General features: G+C 43.4%; 1 protein-coding gene across 1 annotated transcript in view; it reads right to left on the reverse strand.

Annotated features, from left to right (window-relative positions):
- Positions 1–13363, reverse strand: part of Slc2a3 (solute carrier family 2 member 3) — a 79971-nt gene extending 66608 nt beyond the window's left edge. Inside the window, exons 1-2 of the mRNA XM_074076126.1 lie at positions 13296–13363; positions 10625–10702 (exon numbers count right to left, since the gene is read on the reverse strand). Coding sequence (XP_073932227.1) covers positions 10625–10645 — 21 coding nt within the window. The 5' untranslated portion in view covers positions 10646–10702; positions 13296–13363. The remainder of the gene's footprint in view (positions 1–10624; positions 10703–13295) is intronic.
- Positions 13364–19842: the final 6479 nt, after the last annotated feature.

Genomic DNA, 19842 nt, shown 5'->3' on the forward strand with positions numbered 1-19842 from the left:
ATGAATTAACTGAAAGCTTGGCATTGCTGCCTGCACTTTGTATCTGTGTCCTTTGCTCTGTCATTCTTTCCATAGTTCTCACCTTGCAGCTACCTTGGAATCCAGGAAGGACAGGACTGATCAATAACATTTTTACAAAGAGAGACAGAGGAAACTGCCCCCAAAAGGGCAGCAGAACCTCCCCAGGACAGACCACCCACCAGGCAAAAATGACTTGCTTATCCTGACCAGATTGCTCCCCTCAAGAGATGACAGTGATAACAACTTGTCTAGAACCCCTCGATAATGATCAGCCAGGCCATACTTTCACCAGAACTATCTAATAATTATGCATACCTTCTGTCCCCTGCCCAATTCTTTTTCTATTTAATTTGCTTCTTCCCCTGGGGTGCCCACGCTAAGTAATAAACCTCCTTTTTCTGCCCTTCCCTTTACTTGGCACACTGGGGTAAGTGCTCGGGACTGACATGTGGAACTCCTGGAGTTGGGCCTATGGCCTGAAACTCATGTTTCAGTATTCTACAGTACACATGTACCACCAGTTTGTTTAACCATTTACCTGTAAAAGGACATGTGGGTGCTTACAAGTGTAGTCTTATGACCAAGCTACTATGAACATTGATGTACTGATTTTTGTATGATTTTTTTATTATGTTTTTTTTTTTCTCTAGGATAAATACCCTAGAATGCAATTGTTGACTCATATGATAAATGCACGTTTACTTTTGTAAGGCACTGTCATATTGTTTACCAGAGTAGTCACTCTGGTATCATTTACATTTCCACCATTAACATATGAATGATTTAGTTTCTCTGCATCCTCAATAGCAATTGGTGTAATCAGTAGTTTTCATTTTAGAGATTCTGTAAAGTACACAGTGATAAGCTGAGCACAGTGACTCACGCCTATAATCCTAGCTACTCAGGAGGCGGAGATCAGAAAGATCATGGTTTGAAGTCAGCCCAGGCAAACAGTTCATGAGGCCCTATCTTGAAAAAATCCATCACAAAAAAGGGCTGGTAGAGTGGCTCAAGGTCCTTTTTTGTGCAGGGTTTTCTTGAGATAGGGTCTCAAGAACTATTTGCCTGGGCTGGATTCAAACCATGATCCTCTTGCTCTTTGCCTCCTGAGTAGCTGGGATTATAGGTGTGAGCCATTGGCACCCATCTAATTTTTTTTTTTTTTACTTTCTTGATGGTGTTCTCAAAACACAAAAGTTTTAAATTTTGATTATGTCCAGTATATCTATTTTTTCATTCATTGCTCCTGCTTTTAGTGTCATAGCTAAGGAGTCAATCTAATCCAAAACCACAAAGATTTACATCTATGTTTTCTTCTAAGAGTTTTATGGTTTAGCTTTTACAGTTAGAGCTTTGATCCATTTTGAGTTAATTTTTATATGTACTGTGAGGTAAGAGTCCACTTTCATTCTTTAGCATATAGCTTTCCAGTTGTCCTTGTAATATCTGTTGAAAAGACTAGTTTTTCCCCATTGAATGATCTTGGTGTTCTTGTTAAAATACAGCTGAGCTACATGTAGTGGTTCATGCTGCAATACTGGCATTTGGGAGGCTGAGGTGGGAGGATCTCGAGTTTAAGGTCAGCTTGAACTACACAGTGAGACAGGGTCTCAGGAACCTCCCCAGGAACCCCCCCCCAAAAAAAACCCCAACCCCCAGACAACAACCAAAAAACCCCTAAAAAACACAAAAGGCTTGTTTCTGAACTCTCCTTTTTTTTTTTGGTAGGATTGGGGTTTGAACTCAGGGCTTCACATTTGAAAGCAGGTACTCTACTGATTGAGCTACACCACCAATCTATTTTGCTCTGGTTATTTTGCAGATGGGGTCACTCAACCTATTTGGCCTGGCTGGCTTCAAACTGTAATACTACTCTTAATCTCAGTCTCTCAAGTAGCTAATATTACAGTTGTGAGTCTCCTGCGCCCAGCTGGACTCTTCTTATGCTAGTACCTCACTGGTCTGATTGAACTTTACTGTAGAGTTAAGAGAGTGCTTTATATTTTCTAGACATAGTCCACTGTGGATGTGTGGTTTGCAAATGTATTCTCTGTAGCCTGTCTTTTTACAGGTCATCTTCACAGGGTCTTTTGCAAAGCAAAAGTTTTTCATTTGGATAAGGCCCAGTTTATCCATTTTTCCTTTTATGGCTTGTGCTCTTGTTGTCAAGACTCTGCCTGTTTTTGTAAACAAGGTTTCGTTGTAACAGAGCCATGATTATTTATTTATATAATGTCTATGGCTGCTTTAATGCTACAACATTATTGCTGCTGAATAGTTGTGACTGAGACCATATGGTCCACAAAGCCTAACATCTTTACTTTCTGGCTCTTTACACAAGAATTTCTTGACTCCTGCTCTATCTGGTAAGCCTTTGTAGTATTGGACTTTTACATATGCTGTTCCTTCTGTATGAAACCCTCTATCCCCAGATCTTTTCATGGCAGGCTCCTTATTGTCATTTTGGCTTCTGTCCAAAAATGAGAGTCCTTCTGTGACCATGGTACTTAGAATATGCAAACTCCTCACCCCCTTGCCATTCCATTTTTTATCCCTTCACCTTGCTTTGTTTTCCTTCTTAGAATTTCTTACACCTTCACTGAATGTTAAGCTCTATAATGGCAGTCCCAGGCACCAATAGTGCCTGTCATATTAAAGCCATTTGAGAAATACTTGAATGAATGAGTCATTGGAACCATTACATTTTTCCAGAAAAAAAGATGCTACTTATTATCCCATAAGTTGTTTTGTTAGAGGAAGAATGTTTGAATAAAAGATTAAAAACCTGATTCCCATTATGGTTTAGGTAAGGGATGTTTATGGGTCACTTTACCTCTGTATCATTCCCCAATATATTAAGCTGAGGAATTACATAAGGCTCAAAAAAAAAAAAAAAAAGTCTTTGGTTTCCAAATTTGTATTCCTTCCTGATCCCTGTTTTTTTTGTTTTTTTTTCCTTACCAGGGTTTGAACTCAGGGTCTACACCTTAAGTCACTCCAGCAGCCCTTTTTTTGTGATGGGTTTTTTTGAGATAGAGTCTCAAGAACTATTTGTCCAGGGCTGGCTTCAGACCAAGATCCTCCTGATCTCTGCCTCCTGAGTAGCTAGGATTATAGGCATGAGCCTCTGGCACCAGGCTTCCTGACCCCTCTTGAACCTAAACTAAAATCCAATGGATAGATAATATAGGTTATCTTTTCCACAGTATGTATTTGTGTGGCAAGAAGGCAGGGAGGGGGAAGAGAGATAATGAGCGCCACAGTGAAACAAATTGAAACTGGTGTTGGGGAATGTTACCTGGAGTGAGACCAGAGAAGGGTCACCTTGCCCCAGTGGTTAAAGTGGACAATGAAATAACATGTGACCATGTATAGGACAAGCTGTACTATACATGCTTTTTTATATACCTTTGTAACCTGCTTTAAATGGTATATAAGAAAGGCTCCCTTTGTTCTCCAGGTTCAGCCTTTGGACTTGAGTCTGCTGAGTTGTGGCCAGCTTTCTTAATAAACTTGCTTCCTGAACGCTTTGGTGCCCCATCTGTCTGTCTGAACCCTCCTACAACATTTCTGGGGTGCTCGCCTGGGATTCGGAGGGTGGTGTTTTCATCTCCTTGTCACGGGCTCAGTGCACCTGGCCTGCCAGGAGGGCCTCCCCTGCCAGGCACCACCAGACCTGTTGTTCCAGGGGGAGGGAGCTTCTCTCCTGGTGAGAGAGGCAATTTCTGGTTGCACAAAGGAACCAGGAAGGCTCAGGAACCAACTTGTAGCCCTGCTTATCAGACTGGAAAGAACCCGGGCTCAAATTCAGGCCTGCCTCAGGAGGCAGAAGAGGAATCTGATCAATTCCCAACCCGAGTAACCACCTTTTGGGGGTAAAAGCACATTTCTCAGGTCCAGGGAGTGGGGTGGAAGTACTGTGCTATGTGACAGTGTGTGAAAGTGTGAGCCTGAGATGCAGCCCAGCTGTAAAGTGAATTCAGAGTCCCGATCTGTGGGTCTGTGGCAAACTTATATGGTCCAGGGTGAGCCCTAACAGGGCCTCTGGTCCAGGGCTTATACGGACTCACTATGGCCAACAGATGCCTAAATCCCTGTGAGAAGAGCGGCAGGAGAGAGATGAAGCAAGTGGTATTGTTTTCCCCTGTGTGCTGGAGAGGAGGACCCCTTACCTCTTCTCCACAACTCTCATCCCTTCTGTTTCTGTCTCTGTCTTTGTCTTGATGTCTGGTAATTGGAGGAATGGGAGGAGGTCAGAGTAAGAATCCCCACCCCCGCCGGGGTGCATGCTTACAAGGGATTTAATGGAGGTTACAGAGTCAAGCTGACTCCTGACAAGCTTAGGAACTTCTGTGAAATAGACTGGCCTACTTTTGGTGTAGGATGGCTCTTGGAGTGATCATTAGATAGGGTCATAGTCCACAGAGTTTTTGAAGTGGTTGTAGGGGAGCCTGGACATCCAGATGGTTCCTTTTATTGATTGCTGCAGTCCTATGTTGGCCCATGTGGCTAAAGCCCCACCTAGAGGAAGCACGTAGGGTGGTCATGGTAGCCAGAGTGGCAGCAACTTCCATGTGCAGGGACAAATGTAAAAAGCTGGAGAAATCCATATTAGTGGGGGACCCTGAGGAGACCCTGACCCCTTATGTGTGACTATACCCAGCTGTGCCACAACCATCTGCCTTTTTTCCTCCACCCTTAGAAGGGGAAGCAGCATCAGAGGGAGAAGCCCCAGCAGCAAATATGCCCATAAGGCTGGGCCCAGGACTCCTTGAGATTCCAACAACCCCACCATCCTCAGGCCCCATGAACCTCATGCTCACTCCAAGCCCACCAGTCCTCACTCAGCAGCCCTCTGTGAGACTGGCCCCTAGGTTCAACCAGGAACATTTGAATAGTCTCAGTATGGGCCTAGCCTCCATGCTGGGACCCAACGCCCTGCAGATGCCTCCTAGAGAGGTCCAGAGCCAAATATATTATGACCAGCACGGTCAGATACAAGGAGGAAGGCGGACATTCATCTACCAGCCCTTCACCACCACAGACTTCCTTAATTGGAAGTGCCATACCCCCTCCTTCATGGAAAAGCCTCAGGTTCTGACTGATCTAATGCAATCCATCATCCTAACTCTTAAGTCCACCTGGACAGACTGCTGACAGCTTCTTTTGACTCTATTTAATACTCAGGAGAGATGCTATATAACCTTGGCAGCTCTAAAGTGGCTGAAAGATCATGCCCCTGTGGACACTCTAAATGCCCAAGCCTACGTTCAGGGCCAGTTCCCCAAGGAGGAACCCCACTGGGACTCTAATGATGACCAAGATTATCAGCAGCTTGAACAATATCAGGAGGCATGAAAAAAGGAGGGAAAAAAGGCCATAAATATCAGTAAGACAAGAGAAGTCCTCCAAGAGCCAGATGAAAACCCCAGTTTTATGAGCAGCTGTATGAGGCCTTTCACCTGTATACCCCTTTTAACCCAGAGGCAGCCAAAAACCAGAGGATGATTAACACAGCATTTGTCAGCCAGGCACAGGGGGACATGAGGTGAACATTACAAAAGCTTGAGGGATTTGCTGCTATGAATGCCAGCCAGCTTCTGGAGATGGCCACACAGTCTTTGTCAATCGAGATCAGGAGGCCAAATGGGAGGCTAATAGAAAGATGAAAAGGAAGATGGATCTCTTTGCTGTGGCTCTAGCTGAACTGTCAGATACAGTAGCATATATACCATTGCAGAGGAAGAGGCAATCCCCATGGACAGTGGTCAGCACCCTCACAACAGCCTCTTAGAGAGGAACTAAGGCAAGACCAGTGTACCTACTGTTGTCAGGAAGGATACTGAAAAAATTAATGTCCCCAATGGCCCAAGGACCCTCAGAAGACCCCCCAGACCAAAGGCAGAGGTGAGTTGTTGAAGAATAGTATTGGCCTGCTCAGGGGAGAAGTGGCCCCTGGGAGGAAAACATCATCAGGCTGGCCATTTTTGAGGACTAGGATGGACCAGGCTCCATTCTGCTGGGCCCCCAGAACCCTGCCTATTGTCCAACTGAAGATAGGGGGCTGTCCCATTGACCTAATGGTGGATTGGCTTGGAACATACCTCTGGTGGTGGGAGAATTAAAGCCAGGAGCTATCCCCATTAGCCAAAGGCAATACTACACTCCTTGCAAGGCCTAAATTGGGATCCAAAAACATCTGGACAGACTACCTCTGTGCAGTCGACTCAGCAACTGTCACTTTACACCTTGTGGTCCCATACACGATTTTGGGCTTTATCCCAGCCAAGGCAAAGTTCTTTACCTGCCTGGACCTTAAGGATGCATTTTTTTGCATCTACCTGGCCCCAGAGCCAACCCATCTTTGCCTTCCAATAGGAAAGTTCTAGGACGGGAGAAAAGGGATACATTCCTCCAGTATGTAGATGACCTTCTGTTGGCTGGACCAACTCAGGAGGATTGTATGGAAGAAACTTGTCCCTTTCTCTCCTGAAAGAAAGCCATTTTCCAGGATATTGTCAAATACCTTCGGTTTCACCTGTCACAAGGACAACACAGACTGGACCCTAAGAGGAAACAGGCCAACTGTTCCATTCCAGCCCCCAAGACCCATTGACAGATTAGAGAATTTCTAGGGACTACAGGTTTCTGCCAGATCTGGATCCCCAACTACTCTCTTGGCAAAACCCGTTTATGAAACCACAAAAGGGGGAGAATGGGAGCCCATGATATGGGGAAAGGAGCAAAAAAAAAAGGCCTTTAAAAAAAATTAAGAGGACACTCACAAACGCCCCTGCTCTGGGCCTGCCGGATATGATGAAGCCCTTCTTCCTCTATGTACATGAGAGACTGGGGACAGCTGTAGGAGTCTTGACCCAGCTGCTAGTTTCCTGGCACCGCCGGGTGGCCTATTTATCAAAGCAACTTGATACAGTTTCCTGAAGCTGGCTGCCCTGCCTGCACACCCTGGTAGCCACTGCCATCTTGGTGGCTAAGGCAGACAAACTTACTTTGGCACAAGAACTCAACATCTGAGTTCCCCACTCTGTTTTAAAGCATGGCCAAACAATTCTGGAATTGCTAGAAGCTGTATGGTCCTCATGCACTGCTGAGGGCACCAGAAGGGGAGACAACAGGTGTTTGAGAAAACGGAAGAGCTGATAAGAAAGCCAAATGAGAAGCTCTCACAGGAGGACAAACTTCAACTTCACTGACAGCTGCCTTGTTCCTGTGCCCTTTATCTGAATGGGACCCATGATACACACCACAGCACAGGCTTGGTTTAAGACTGAGGAGGAAAGTTTTCTACTGGGCAGATGGTGGAAGTCTGCCAACAGCCGTATTGCAATCCCAGAGTTGCTGGCTCCTACATTTGTCAAGCAGTTCCATAAAGGAACTCACTCAGGGCAAACAGCTCCCGAGACCACCTTGGCCCAGCATTTTATGTCCCTAAGCTCTCTGGCATATGTGAGAGGTACATATTGTGTGCCAAAAATAATCCCTGACAGGGGCCAAGAGCGCCACCCTAGTGCAAAGTGCTGGAGGAACTCCTTTTAAAAACCTGATTGTGGACTTTACTGAGATGCCACAGGCCTGAGGATGTAAATATTTGCTGGTGTTTGTCTTCACTTACTCAGGATGGGTAGAAGCCTTCACTACTCGGACTGAGAATGCTCAGGAAGTAGCCAGGTGCCTGTTAAAGGAAATCATCCCTCAATTTGGAATACCTGTGTCTGTTGGGTCAGACAATGGGCCAGCCTTTGTGGCTAAGTTGGTACAGTTGATGGCTAAGGGATTAGGAATAATTTGGAAGCTACACAGGGCCTACCACCCCCCATAGTTCAGGGAAAGTAAAACGTATGAACAGGACTCTAAAGTTGCAACGGGAAAACTGTGCTAGGAGACCCGCCTACAGTGGGATCAGTTACTGCCCATATCCTTGCTCAGGATTAGGTCTAGCCCCACCAAATGGATGGGTCTCTCCCCTTTTGAAATTCTTTTTGGGTGCCCACCCCCTTTAGTCAAGGGTCTACGAGGGGGCCTTAAGAAAATAGGTGACCTCACCCTGAGACAGCAGATGTAGGCTCTCTAAAAAATCAATGACTGGGTCAGAGAGAGACTCCCTGTTAGCCAGACAACCCCCACACACCCTTATAAACCAGGGGATGCTGTTTAAGTAAAGGAATAAAATGTTCAACCACTAAAACCCCATTGGAGGGGCCCTTTTGTTGTTGTTTTATCCACCTCCACTATAGTTAAGGTAGCAGAGATCATTCTCTGGATCCACCAGAGCCGAGTAGCTCATTGCTCTCATGCAGGCTTTCCAGCTGACTGCAGGAGGGCAGAACCCTGCTCCCAGGAGACAGCAGGAGACCACAGACAAGACATCAGCCCTGCTCTAGTCACTCCAGAAGCTGACTAGTCTATGCACGGTGGAAGCTTGAGGAGTCGCCCATCTCACCTTTGAGGATGAGTCCCTTCTCTATTTTCTTCTTGCTAATCTTGGTCAGCTCTCTACCTGGGGACCCCCAGGCCTTGGACTGTGACTCATGTATATGCACTACTTGAGCAGGAAGTGTTGTTACCAAAACTCTGGTTTTCCATACTTATTATTCCTGGGCAGACCTGGAAGGGATGGAGTCCCAGTGACTTGTTTGGGGGCTGGTTCTCAACCCAGTTGAATTAAAAACCTTAATAGGGGCAATGTTCCTTGTCTTAGGAGCGTGCCTGATATTACTCTGCCTAATCCCCGTGGTACTGTGGTCCTTCGGGACCATTATGGAATATAAACCCCTAGATCAAGATGATGCTCTTTGACCCAGAAGTGGGTCCAAGCATCAAAGGGGGGAATGTGGCAGGAAGGCAGGGAGAGAGAAGAGAGATAATGAGTGCTATAGTGAAACAAAGAAAAACCGGAGTTGGAGAATATCGTTTCCTGGGGTAAGACCAGAGAAGGGTCACCTCGCCCCAGAGGTTAAAGTGGCCAATGAAATAACATGTGACTATGTATGGGACAAGCTGTATCCCCATCCTCATTTCTGTAACCTGCTCTAAATGGTATATAAGGGAAGCCCCCTTTGTTCTCGGGGCTCAGCCTTTGGATTCGAGTCCAGAGTCGCTGCTGGCTTGCTTAATAATCTTGCTTCCTGAAAGCTTTGGTGCCCCATCTCTCTGTCTGAGCCATCCTAAAACATTTCTTCTCCTTCTCCTGATTCCTTCTTGAAGTCTGGACCTCTTGACCTGTCTACTAGTATAATATTGGACAAATATTCACTCAGTTATATCTAGCTATGTCAAAATAGCCTTGTCAAAAGTAAAATAACTTTTTAATTATTAGTAACAACTGCAAGAAACACTTTTAACTTTTATTTAATCTTAATTCCCACCAAATTTCAGGAGACTTTACCCTTTAAGTTCTTTATTACTGGAAGTTTCATGGGTATATACTTCTTTTAAAATAATACAATAATGATATATGATACCTTAAATAATGAAAATGCTGACATACTTAGGAAGCCCAGAAATAACAGGTAGACTAGCTATGATTTTTGAAATGGAAAACAGAGTAACTCCTAGTCTTACATAGTAAAATTTAATTATTTAATTAAATAAGCAGGGTGAGCCACAGCTAGGATCTATATAAGAGCTTGGAGGAGAGTTGGAAAGGCCCAAGGACACAGCGGCTTTGCTCTTGGTTGGTGAAAAATGAACACATTAAAAAGGAGTCACTCTAACTAGTTTCTATATCTCCTAGCTTGCTCTTGCCTCTAATGTCTTCCAAAACCATCTTAACAGTTTCCATATAAATGTACCATCTTTTCAACTGTGTTGGTTTTATTTTGGAAAATTTATAAAGTCAACACATTTTATAAGACGAATATTTTGGAAAATGTGCTAAAGAATTGTTTCCTTTTACTTCCTTTCTCCCAGCTCTGCTTCCTTAAGGATGCTCATTAAAATGCTCAGAATCTGAACATCTGAGAGCCTGAGATGCAAGTTATTCATGATACCAATAAATTCCTAGGGAACAAGTTTATGTAATCTTTCCAGATATGATCCCAAGTTACTCATTTCCTTGACATAACCATCAGAAGATGTCTACCCTACCCTCTTTCTTCCAAAGACTTAAATATTATTTAATACCTTTTGTGCATCTTTATCAATGCTTTGCAAGTAATATGATTCAGTTACTCTAGCATCTGCTCTGTAAGTACAGCTATTTGTTATGTGCGCATTCATATTTCTCTGTTACCCTTCACATCTATATATCCATGGCTCTTTTTAAGAAGAGTTCCTCAAAATCAGTTTTGTGCGTAATTTTTACTGAGGCCTATTTACAATGCCAAACACGAATACTTTTTATCATTTTTATTGTTCTAAATGATATCTTGAAGCACAAAGTGCAAATGGCAAATGTGAATCAATTTTAGAGATGTAGCAACATACTAAGTCTATTGGCTACGATAGACTTTCCCATCACTACTTATGTATGTCACACATTATCAAGATTAGAAAAGTTCAGAAAGATTATAAGTATGTTATTATCAACATAACAGTGACAAACCAATTTGATATCAGTCTGACATGAGTCCTTAGTACTCACAGTCTGTGTGTTGCTCTCCATCTCTCTGTTATACTGGGAACTGATTCTTCCTCCAATTCCTCTTCAAGATACAGCTTCCTGTAAATTGTAATTGGCTTGTTATTTATTGACTCTAATTAGGATCCCTGAGAGAAGTGATTTAGCCCTCACTAACTGGGCATTGTTCTTTTTTTTTAATTTTTATTGTTTTATTATTCATATGTGCATACAATGCTTGGGTCATTTATGGGCATTGTTCTTGTGGAAGGTGAAATCTCATACAGTTCTAATGGTGTCTTAGATTAACTCGGCTCTTGGATCCTCAGCAAAACTCTTTTTACTTGTTCAATTAGGGCAAAGAGCTTTATCAAGTTAAGGGGAGAGAAAAGAAAAAGGCAGTCAGATGTGGTAAAAATGCCATCTTTATATTTTGAGTCATTGTTCTATCACCAACTAGCATGGTTTCCCATCTGCAAAATGAGCAGTGATTGGATTAGGTGACTTACCTGCCTAAGATTTAATGTGGCTTGTTTTGTCACATAACATTTAAAATACTTGAAACAAGCTGCCACCTCAGCTTCACCTTAACCTACACTGCTTCAGGGAGCTCAGCGAAGATGGAAATTATTCTTGCCAGGCACCGGTGGCTCTCGCCTATAACCCTAGCTACTCAGGAGGCAGAGATCAAGAGGATCAAGGTACAAAGCAACCAGGCAAATAGTTTACGAGACCCTATCTTAAAAAAAGCCCATCACAAAACGAGGGCTGGTAGAGTGGCTCAAGGTGTAGATCCTGAGTTCAAGCCCCAATACCAAAAAAAAAATCATTCTGCTCAACCAGTTGTCAGCATCACTGAGTCTGAGCTTGTTTCCTCCACTCCCGTCTCCTGACTTATGTGGGTCAGCTGAGATGCCATATGCTGAAATACTAGGACTATTTACTGAGTTCATTTGGAGGAGGACAATTAGGACACATTCTCCCTTTGATTATTACACAGCCTCCTTTTCTGTCTTCTGCTACTTCCCTAGCCCTGGCCTCATCTCTCTTCTTTCCTCTGACAGCTAGGGCTTGTCTTCTAGGTATTTCTCATCTGGGAAAAACAAGTAAACCAAAAAAAATCTCACTACTCTTTTAATTCAAATAGATATATTTTTCTTTAAATGTCAGTTATTTGTAGCTGGCACTAGTGGCTCACATCTGTAATCCTAGCTACTCGGGAGGCAGAGATCAGGAGGATCATGGTTCAAAGCCAGCCCCAGGCAAATAGTTCTGGAGACCCTATCTAGAAAAAAAAATCCATCGCAAAAAAAGAGCTGGTGAAATGGCTCAAGGTGTAAGCCCTGAGTTTAAACCCAAGTATGGAAAAAAAAATGTTATTTGTAAAATTAACTGATTGACCCTTCCTGAAATCCTGTGAAATTCTACACTTAGTCTATGTACTAAACTGGGAGAAACTAAAAACAGTATTTTGCCCATGGCAGTTGGCCTTTCATCCTTTCTCCCACACTTTAGGAGTAAAGCACTGAAGGAATCTGAAATACCACTTTTCCTCTTGCTAAAACCTACAAAAGTTGTCTGGTCTGCATAGGATTTAAACTGCTGGTAGACATCTTCCCAGGCCAACACAGTCCCTCTCCTTGGTCCATTTTCCTTTGCTTGAACCATTCTTCTTCTACAGCTTACTTTCTTCAGGTCTGGGAAAAAACACTTTCTTAGAAAGGTTTTCTCAGCCCCCTCTTCAACTTAACACAGTCCTCTTCCCACTTCCTGGCCGTTATATATACTTTATTTTTTAAAATTAGTGTATATTAGTTACACAAAGAGGTTTCACTGTGATATTTCCATACATTCATATAATGGACTTTGATTAAATTCACTCCCTCCATCACTCTTTTTTTTTTTTTGCAGTACTGGGGCGTGAACTCAGGGCATATATCTATACCTTGAGCCACTCCACCAGCGCTTTTTGTGATGGTTTTTTTTTTTTTTAAGAGAGGGTCTCACGAAATATTTGCCTGGGCTGGCTTCGAACCTCGATCCTCCTGATCTCTGCCTCCAGAGTAGCCAGGATTACAGTAGGTGTGAGCCACCGACGCCCGGCTTCATTACTTTTTCTTATCCCCTTCCCCTCTCTATATTTTTCTTTTCTTTTTTATTCCTGTATTTTCCTTAATAAATTATCTGTCTGGCACGTGACTGTAAATCTATGTATTTTCCTGTCTGTCTCGTCCCTAGAACATACGGTCCAGGAGGGCAGGGTCTTTGCGCATGTGGTCCACTAGGGAACCCCAGCCTTGGGCAGGACAGGGGACACAAGGACACAGGAGTGGGTAGGTGGGTCAGTATCCCCTCCCGGGCCCCGTCCCCCGACCGACCCCAGCTCCCACCCGGGTCCCCACCTGCCGGGCCACGCTGCGCACCCACCATCCCGCCGCGTAACTGCGGTTGCCCCGCGGCTCGGGCCGCGTCAACCGCCCGCAGCCCGGGCCGCCGCGCCGGGGTGACAGAGACCGCGCCGCCACGCCTCCGCCCCGCGGCCGTTAGGACCCCGCGCTCCGGGGCCGGCCTGGCATGGCGTTCCGAATGGTCCGTTGGCGTGGCTGTCAAACGCCACGGAGACCACAGGACGCCGTCCGAGCGAGGTCCCTGTCCCCGTCGCCAGTCGCCCCCACCCCGGCCCCGGTCACCTCACCTCTACATCAACTGATCCGCCGGCCGCGGTGCTCCGGGTGTCCCCCCCAGGCGGCGGCGTCCTGCGGGGGAAATGGGCGGCCCTTTAAGGGGCAACTGTTCTGGGCCCCACCGTCCTTTACATCCCCAACGCTACCGTTAAGAGGGTGTTAACGTTTCTACTTTAAGAGATACCTGTGCCCCTCGCGCCTCCAGGCCCCCCCTCCCCCATGGTGACCCCAGATTTCCCTGCAGGGCAGAGAAGGCTGGGGGCGACTTCTGGTGGTTCTTTTGGACCCAGTTACTGTGTGTTGGTGAAGAGCCCAGCTGTCTTTCTTTCCACCTTCTGCAAAGGACTCTGGGCTTGGGTGTCCCCTCTGCCTCTTTGATGTGTGGGGAATCAGAGACCCCACAGACCACACCGAGGTGTTTGGGAGAGATTGTTCTCCACGGCTGCATGACTTATAGGAAAGTGCTCACTTGAACCCTGACAGAGTTGATAGCGCTAGGCAGGAGCTCTACCACTTGAGCCACTCTGCCAGCCCTGTGTTTTACTTTTAAAAGTTCTATAGTCAAGAAAAAATCCTGAAGTGTTAATTCATGCAAGTTCCTTTCTATTTAACAATCATTTTAGAATCACTATGGAAGACACTGTTACATACTGGATGTTTCTGCCTTCCAGAATGTAGAAAAATGACACAAACATAGAAGTCAATGCTTGGGTCCGCTGTGCACCTGTGGCACACGTCTGTAATCCTAGCTACTGGGGAGGATGGAGGTTCAAAACCAGCCCTGGGCAAATAGTTTTAGAGACCCTATCTCGCAAATATCCAACACAAAACAGGGCTGGAGGAGTGCCTCAAGTGGTAGAACACCTGCCTACCAAGTGTGAGGCTCTGAGTTCAAACCCCATACAGCGCACCATCCCCGCCCCCCCCAAAAAAGAATTTTCGGGATTAGGAGAAATGCTGAGGTCCTTGTAAGGTTCTTGTGGGCAGGGGGTTGGGGGACCAACTGTCTCAGTTTTCCCAGAACTGAAGAGCTTCCCAGGAGGTGGGACCTTCAGTGCTAAATCAAGAATAGTCCTGCCCAGCATGGGATTATTGTTCTCCCTAGCAGAACTGGGCCTGATGCATCTTTGAACTGTTGAAGCAGCTCACACAAAGTCAAACATATAGAAGAGTCTCAACAATTTCTGTGAATACTTGTTCAAAAGAAGCAGGGGAGAAGGTAAAAGAAACAAAGATGCCTACTTAGGTGATACAAGTCAGAGTTTTCTGAAACAGGAATGGTGGTGAGTATGAATTGGGACCATGTTGATGAGGCCTTCAAGTATGGGTTATAATTTGTTCATCAGTGGTAGCTGTGGAATGCTTCTGAATAGGAATGATGGAAAAAAATAGGAGTCACTTGGGAGATCCAGGATGCTGAATGGGAATGAGATGGTGTGGGTAGAATCGAGAAGCTGAAATCCAGGAGAAAAGTTATTATGAAATACTCCAGGAAGAGTTCCACAGACTTTAAAAATTGTAAAGGAACTAAAAGGCCCACTCATCTAATGCCTTTCATATTTTTAAATCTTATTTTTATTTATTCATTCATTCATTTGGCAATACTGGGGTTTGAACTCGGGGACTCACATTTGCTAGGCAGGCGCTCTGCCACTTGAGCCACATCTTCAGCTTTCTTTCTTTTCTTTCCTTCCTTCCTTCCTTTTTCTTTCTTCTCTCTCTCTCTCTCTGTCTCTCTCTCTCCCTCCCCACACTTAAATGATCTTCCTGGGGAGGGGGAAGGGGAAGTTCTTGCAGATTCCCAAGGAAATCTCAGAAAGGCCATATATGACCAGCATTATCCATTTGCTTTTCTAGCACTTTCCTTACATAAGTATCTGATGTCAGGTTTCTCATACACAGACCACTGAGATTTCAGTTGGAAGACAGCCTGAAATCTTAACCTCAGCTGCAATTTTTCTTATTATATGTTCATTTTATACACTGTTTCTCCTAGGGCTGGGGGTGTGGCTCAAGTGGTAGAGCTTCAGGCCCTGAGTTCAAACTCCAGTACGACTAAAAATATTAAATAAAAATAGAAACCATTTCTTCAAAGCCTTTTCTTCCCCCCTTTTAAATGTTAAGATTTATTTGTAGTACTAATTTTACTTAGTGATAAATGAACACACACAGCCGGGTGCTGGTGGCTCACTTCTGTAATCCTAGCTACTCAGGAGGATCACAGTTCAAAGCCAGTCAGGGCAAATAGTTCCTGAGACCCTAGTTCAAAAAAACCCATCGCAAAAATAGGGCTGGTGGAGTGGCTCAAGGTGTAGGCCCTGAGTTCAAACCCCAGCACCAATAAATAAATAAATAAATAAATAAATAAATACACACACATAAGTTGACTTGGTCAAGATTGTTCCAGAAATCCTAAGCAGGATTAGGAAGAAGTGAGGTTTCTTCCCTGCCAGGACAGTGATGTAAGACCACACTGGAACAAAATGTTTGCCACAAAAGGAAGAGACAAAATAGTACTTTTTTGTTGTTAAATTTATCTATTAAATTCTGAGACTTTAACCTTCCCGCCTTTTTTGGTATTAAAATGTTGGCTTTCTTTTTTTTTTTTTTTTGAGGCAGAGTGTTGCTATGTAGCCCACACTGACCTCGAGTTTGTGATCCTCCTGCTTCAGCCTTCTAAATGCTGAGATTACAGGTGTGTACCACTATATCAAGCTAAAATATTAATTCTTTTATGAAATGGTGCTCATAATACACAATGGTTGGTCATGTTTTTACCTGATTATATAAAATGTTCTGGGCTCTTCCTATTTCCCCATTTGCTTATAAAATGAAAAAGTCTAGAACAAGGCCTGGGATATATAGCTCAGTGATAGAGTGCTTGCTTAGCATGTGCAAGGCCCTGAGTTCCTTCCCCAGCACCATACAAAGAAAGAGTCTAAAACATACTTTTCCTTCATTCTTGTGCTGCTTTGGGCTCTGAATCCTTTTCTTTCATTTGTTAGCAAAGAAATTTTAAAAATGTAGATCTATATGTACTTGTGGATATGGTTGATTCACATTCTATCTTTTTTTTTTCAGCTTTCTTGATAGTTTTGACATGAATTCTGTAGTGAAAATGGAAAAACTAGTACTGTTTTTGGTGGGTACAGAATTGCCCCACTGTAAGGTAGACATATTTCCCTCTAATATTTACTGTAGTATCTACTATAGCTACTGCCCAAGAATTCTTCTCAATCATCATCTTTTTATATTCTTTCCTGTACTAAAGAGGATGGAAAAATCAAAAACTGTATTTCCCAGACTTTCTGGCAGCCAGGATTTATCAATAATTTGGGCTGGAGGTATAGCTCAAGCAGTAGAGTACCTGCCTAGCAAGCACAAAGCCCTGAAAAACCCCAGTACTGCCAAAAAAAAAAAAAAAAAAAAGAAATTATTTGCACACCCAAGACTATTGAAAAGTAGAAGTGAGGAGGCAGGGGACATCTGCTGGCTGCTTTGGCTCTTGCTGCTAGCCAGCATAGTCCTGGAGTACTGCAGGCTTTTCTGCAGCAACACTCCAGGTCCTCGTTACTAGCTTCATGACAGTGGAAGGCTATCAGGCAGTGTTAGCCACAGTAGCTTCCTGATTCTTGGATCACAGCTCTGGGCAGTGTGTTTTTCAACTCAATAACTTCAGCCATGTAGTCTCAATTCCTCACCGTTCTGAAGCTTCCCTGGTGGATGACTTTAGTAGTCTCATCTTTAGAGCCATTTCTGGGATAGAACAGATTCTGTTCTTCCAGGACTTCCAACAATTTTGTAAGCACAGAAATATCTGTTACATAGCCTTTTTCTCCTTAAAGGGCTTTCTGTTTACTATAGCCAACCTGACAGGGGTCAGTAACAGTATGCTCCTTTTATGCCTCTCCCAGCCCCTCCTGTACTGATCTTCCTTTTCTTCTTTCCATAAATACTAAATGCAGTGTAACTTGTTGCTCTCATCCTTTGTCTTTTGAGGTCTAGTAGTTGTTTCTTAGGCTACCAGAGATGAAAGAAAGTCATGATACTGTTGTTTCAGGAGGACAGGCAGCCAGGCTTCAGGAGACTGAGGATTTTCAAAAGCCCAAAGTTTGTTGGGCCCTGTGGCTCATGCCTGTAATCCTAGCTACTTGAGAGGCAGTGATCAGGAGGACTGTGGTTTGAGGTCTAGCAGGGCAAATAGTTCTCAGGACCCTATTTCAAAAATACCCAACATACACAAAGGGCTGGTGGAGTGACACAAGAAGTAGGGTGCCTGCCTAGCAAGGGTGAGGCCCTGAGTTCAAATCCCCCCAAAACAAAACAAAGAAAAATCCCCCAAATTTCTATCTCAGTATCTCATGTTCTTACCAATCACGACACCATCCCTTGGCTGGAGATGTAGCTTAATGGTAGAATGCATACTAAAGTTCACAGGACCTTAAGTTTGATTCCCAGCACCACAGAGGGAAAAAAGATACCATACCTTCACATGTCAGAGGGATTGGATCTGTGATTAGGGAAAATGAAATTTTTTCTTCCTTAAGCTTCAGATTACCAGCAGCTCCACTTCCCACTGTCTCTAACAATTTCAGTTTTTCTGAATAACACATTTTATGAAGCCAGTATTATACTTATCCCAAAACCAGGCAAAGACACCTCCAAAAAGGAGAACTACAGGCCAATCTCCTTAATGAACACTGATGCAAAAATCCTCAACAAAATAATGGCAAACTGAATTCAACAACACATCAAAAAGATTATTCACCACGACCAAGTAGGCTTCATCCCAGGAATGCAGGGGTGGTTCAACATATGAAAATCAATAAACGTAATAAACCAAATTAGCAGAAACAAAGACAAAAACCACTTGATCATCTCAATAGATGCAGAAAAAGCCTTTGATAAGATCCAACATCATTTCATGATAAAAGCTCTAAGAAAACTAGGAATAGAAGGAAAGTACCTCAACATTATAAAAGCTATATATGACAAACCTACAGACAGCATTATATTTAATGGAGAAAAACTGAAACCATTCCCTCTAAAATCAGGAACCAGACAAGGATGCCCACTATCTCCACTCCTATTCAACATAGTACTGGAATTCCTAGCCAGAGCAATTAGGTAAGAAGAAGGAATAAAAGGAATACAAATAGGTAAAGAAACTGTCAAAATATCCCTATTTGCAGATGACATGATCCTATACCTTAAAGACCCAAAAAACTACTCAGAAGCTTCTAGACATCATCAATAGCTATAGCAAGGTAGCAGGATATAAAATCAACATAGAAAAATCATTAGCATTTCTATACACCAACAATGAGCAAACTGAAAAAGAATGTATGAAAACAATTCCATTTACAATAGCCTCAAACAAAATCAAATACCTAGATGTAAACCTAACAAAAGATGTGAATGACCTCTACAAGGAAAACTATAAACTTCTGAAGAAAGAGATTGAGAAAGACTACAGAAAGTGGAGAGATCTCCCATGCTCATGGATTGGTAGAATCAACATAGTAAAAATGTCGATACTCCCAAAAGTAATCTACATGTTTAATGCAATTCCCATCAAAATTCCAATGACATTCATTAAAGAGATCGAAAAGTCTACCGTTAAATTTATACGGAAACACAAGAGGCCACAAATAGCCAAGGCAATACTCAGTCAAAAGAACAATGCTGGAGGTATCACGATACCCGACTTCAAACTATATTACAAAGCACTAACAATAAAAACAGCATGGTACTGGCACAAAAACAGACATGAAGACCAGTGGAACAGAATAGAGGGCCCAGATATGAAGCCACACAACTATAAGCAACTTGTATTTGACAAAGGAGCTAAAAATATACAATGGAGAAATAGCAGCTACTTCAACAAAAATTGCTGGGAGAACTGGTTAGCAGTCTGCAAAAACTGAAACTAGACCCATGTATATCACCCTACACCAAGATTAACTCAAAATGGATCAAGGATCTTAATATCAGACCCCAAACTCTAAAGTTGATACAGGAAAGAGTAGGAAATACTCTGGAGTTAGTAGGTATAGGTAAGAACTTTCTCAATGAAACTCCAGCAGCACAGCAACTAAGAGATAGCATAGATAAATGGGACCACATAAAACTAAAAAGCTTCTGTTCATCAAAAGAAATGGTCTCTAAACTGAAGAGAACACCCACAGAGTGGGAGAAAATATTTGCCAGCTACACATCAGACAAAGGACTGATAACCAGAATATATAAGGAACTTAAAAAACTAAATTCTCCCAAAACTAATGAACCAATAAAGAAATGGGCAAGTGAACTAAACAGAACTTTCTCAAAAGAAGAAATTCAAATGGCCAAAAAACACATGAAAAAATGCTCACCATCTCTAGCAATAAAGGAAATGCAAATTAAAGCCACACTAAGATTCCACCTCACCCCTGTTAGAATAGCCATCATTAGCAACACCACCACCAACAGGTGTTGGCGAGGATGTGGGGAAAAAGGAACCCTCTTACACTGTTGGTGGGAATGTAGACTAGTACAACCACTCTGGAAAAAAATTTA

Source organism: Castor canadensis, chromosome 6, assembly GCF_047511655.1.
Source record: "Castor canadensis chromosome 6, mCasCan1.hap1v2, whole genome shotgun sequence".
NCBI lineage: Eukaryota > Metazoa > Chordata > Mammalia > Rodentia > Castoridae > Castor > Castor canadensis.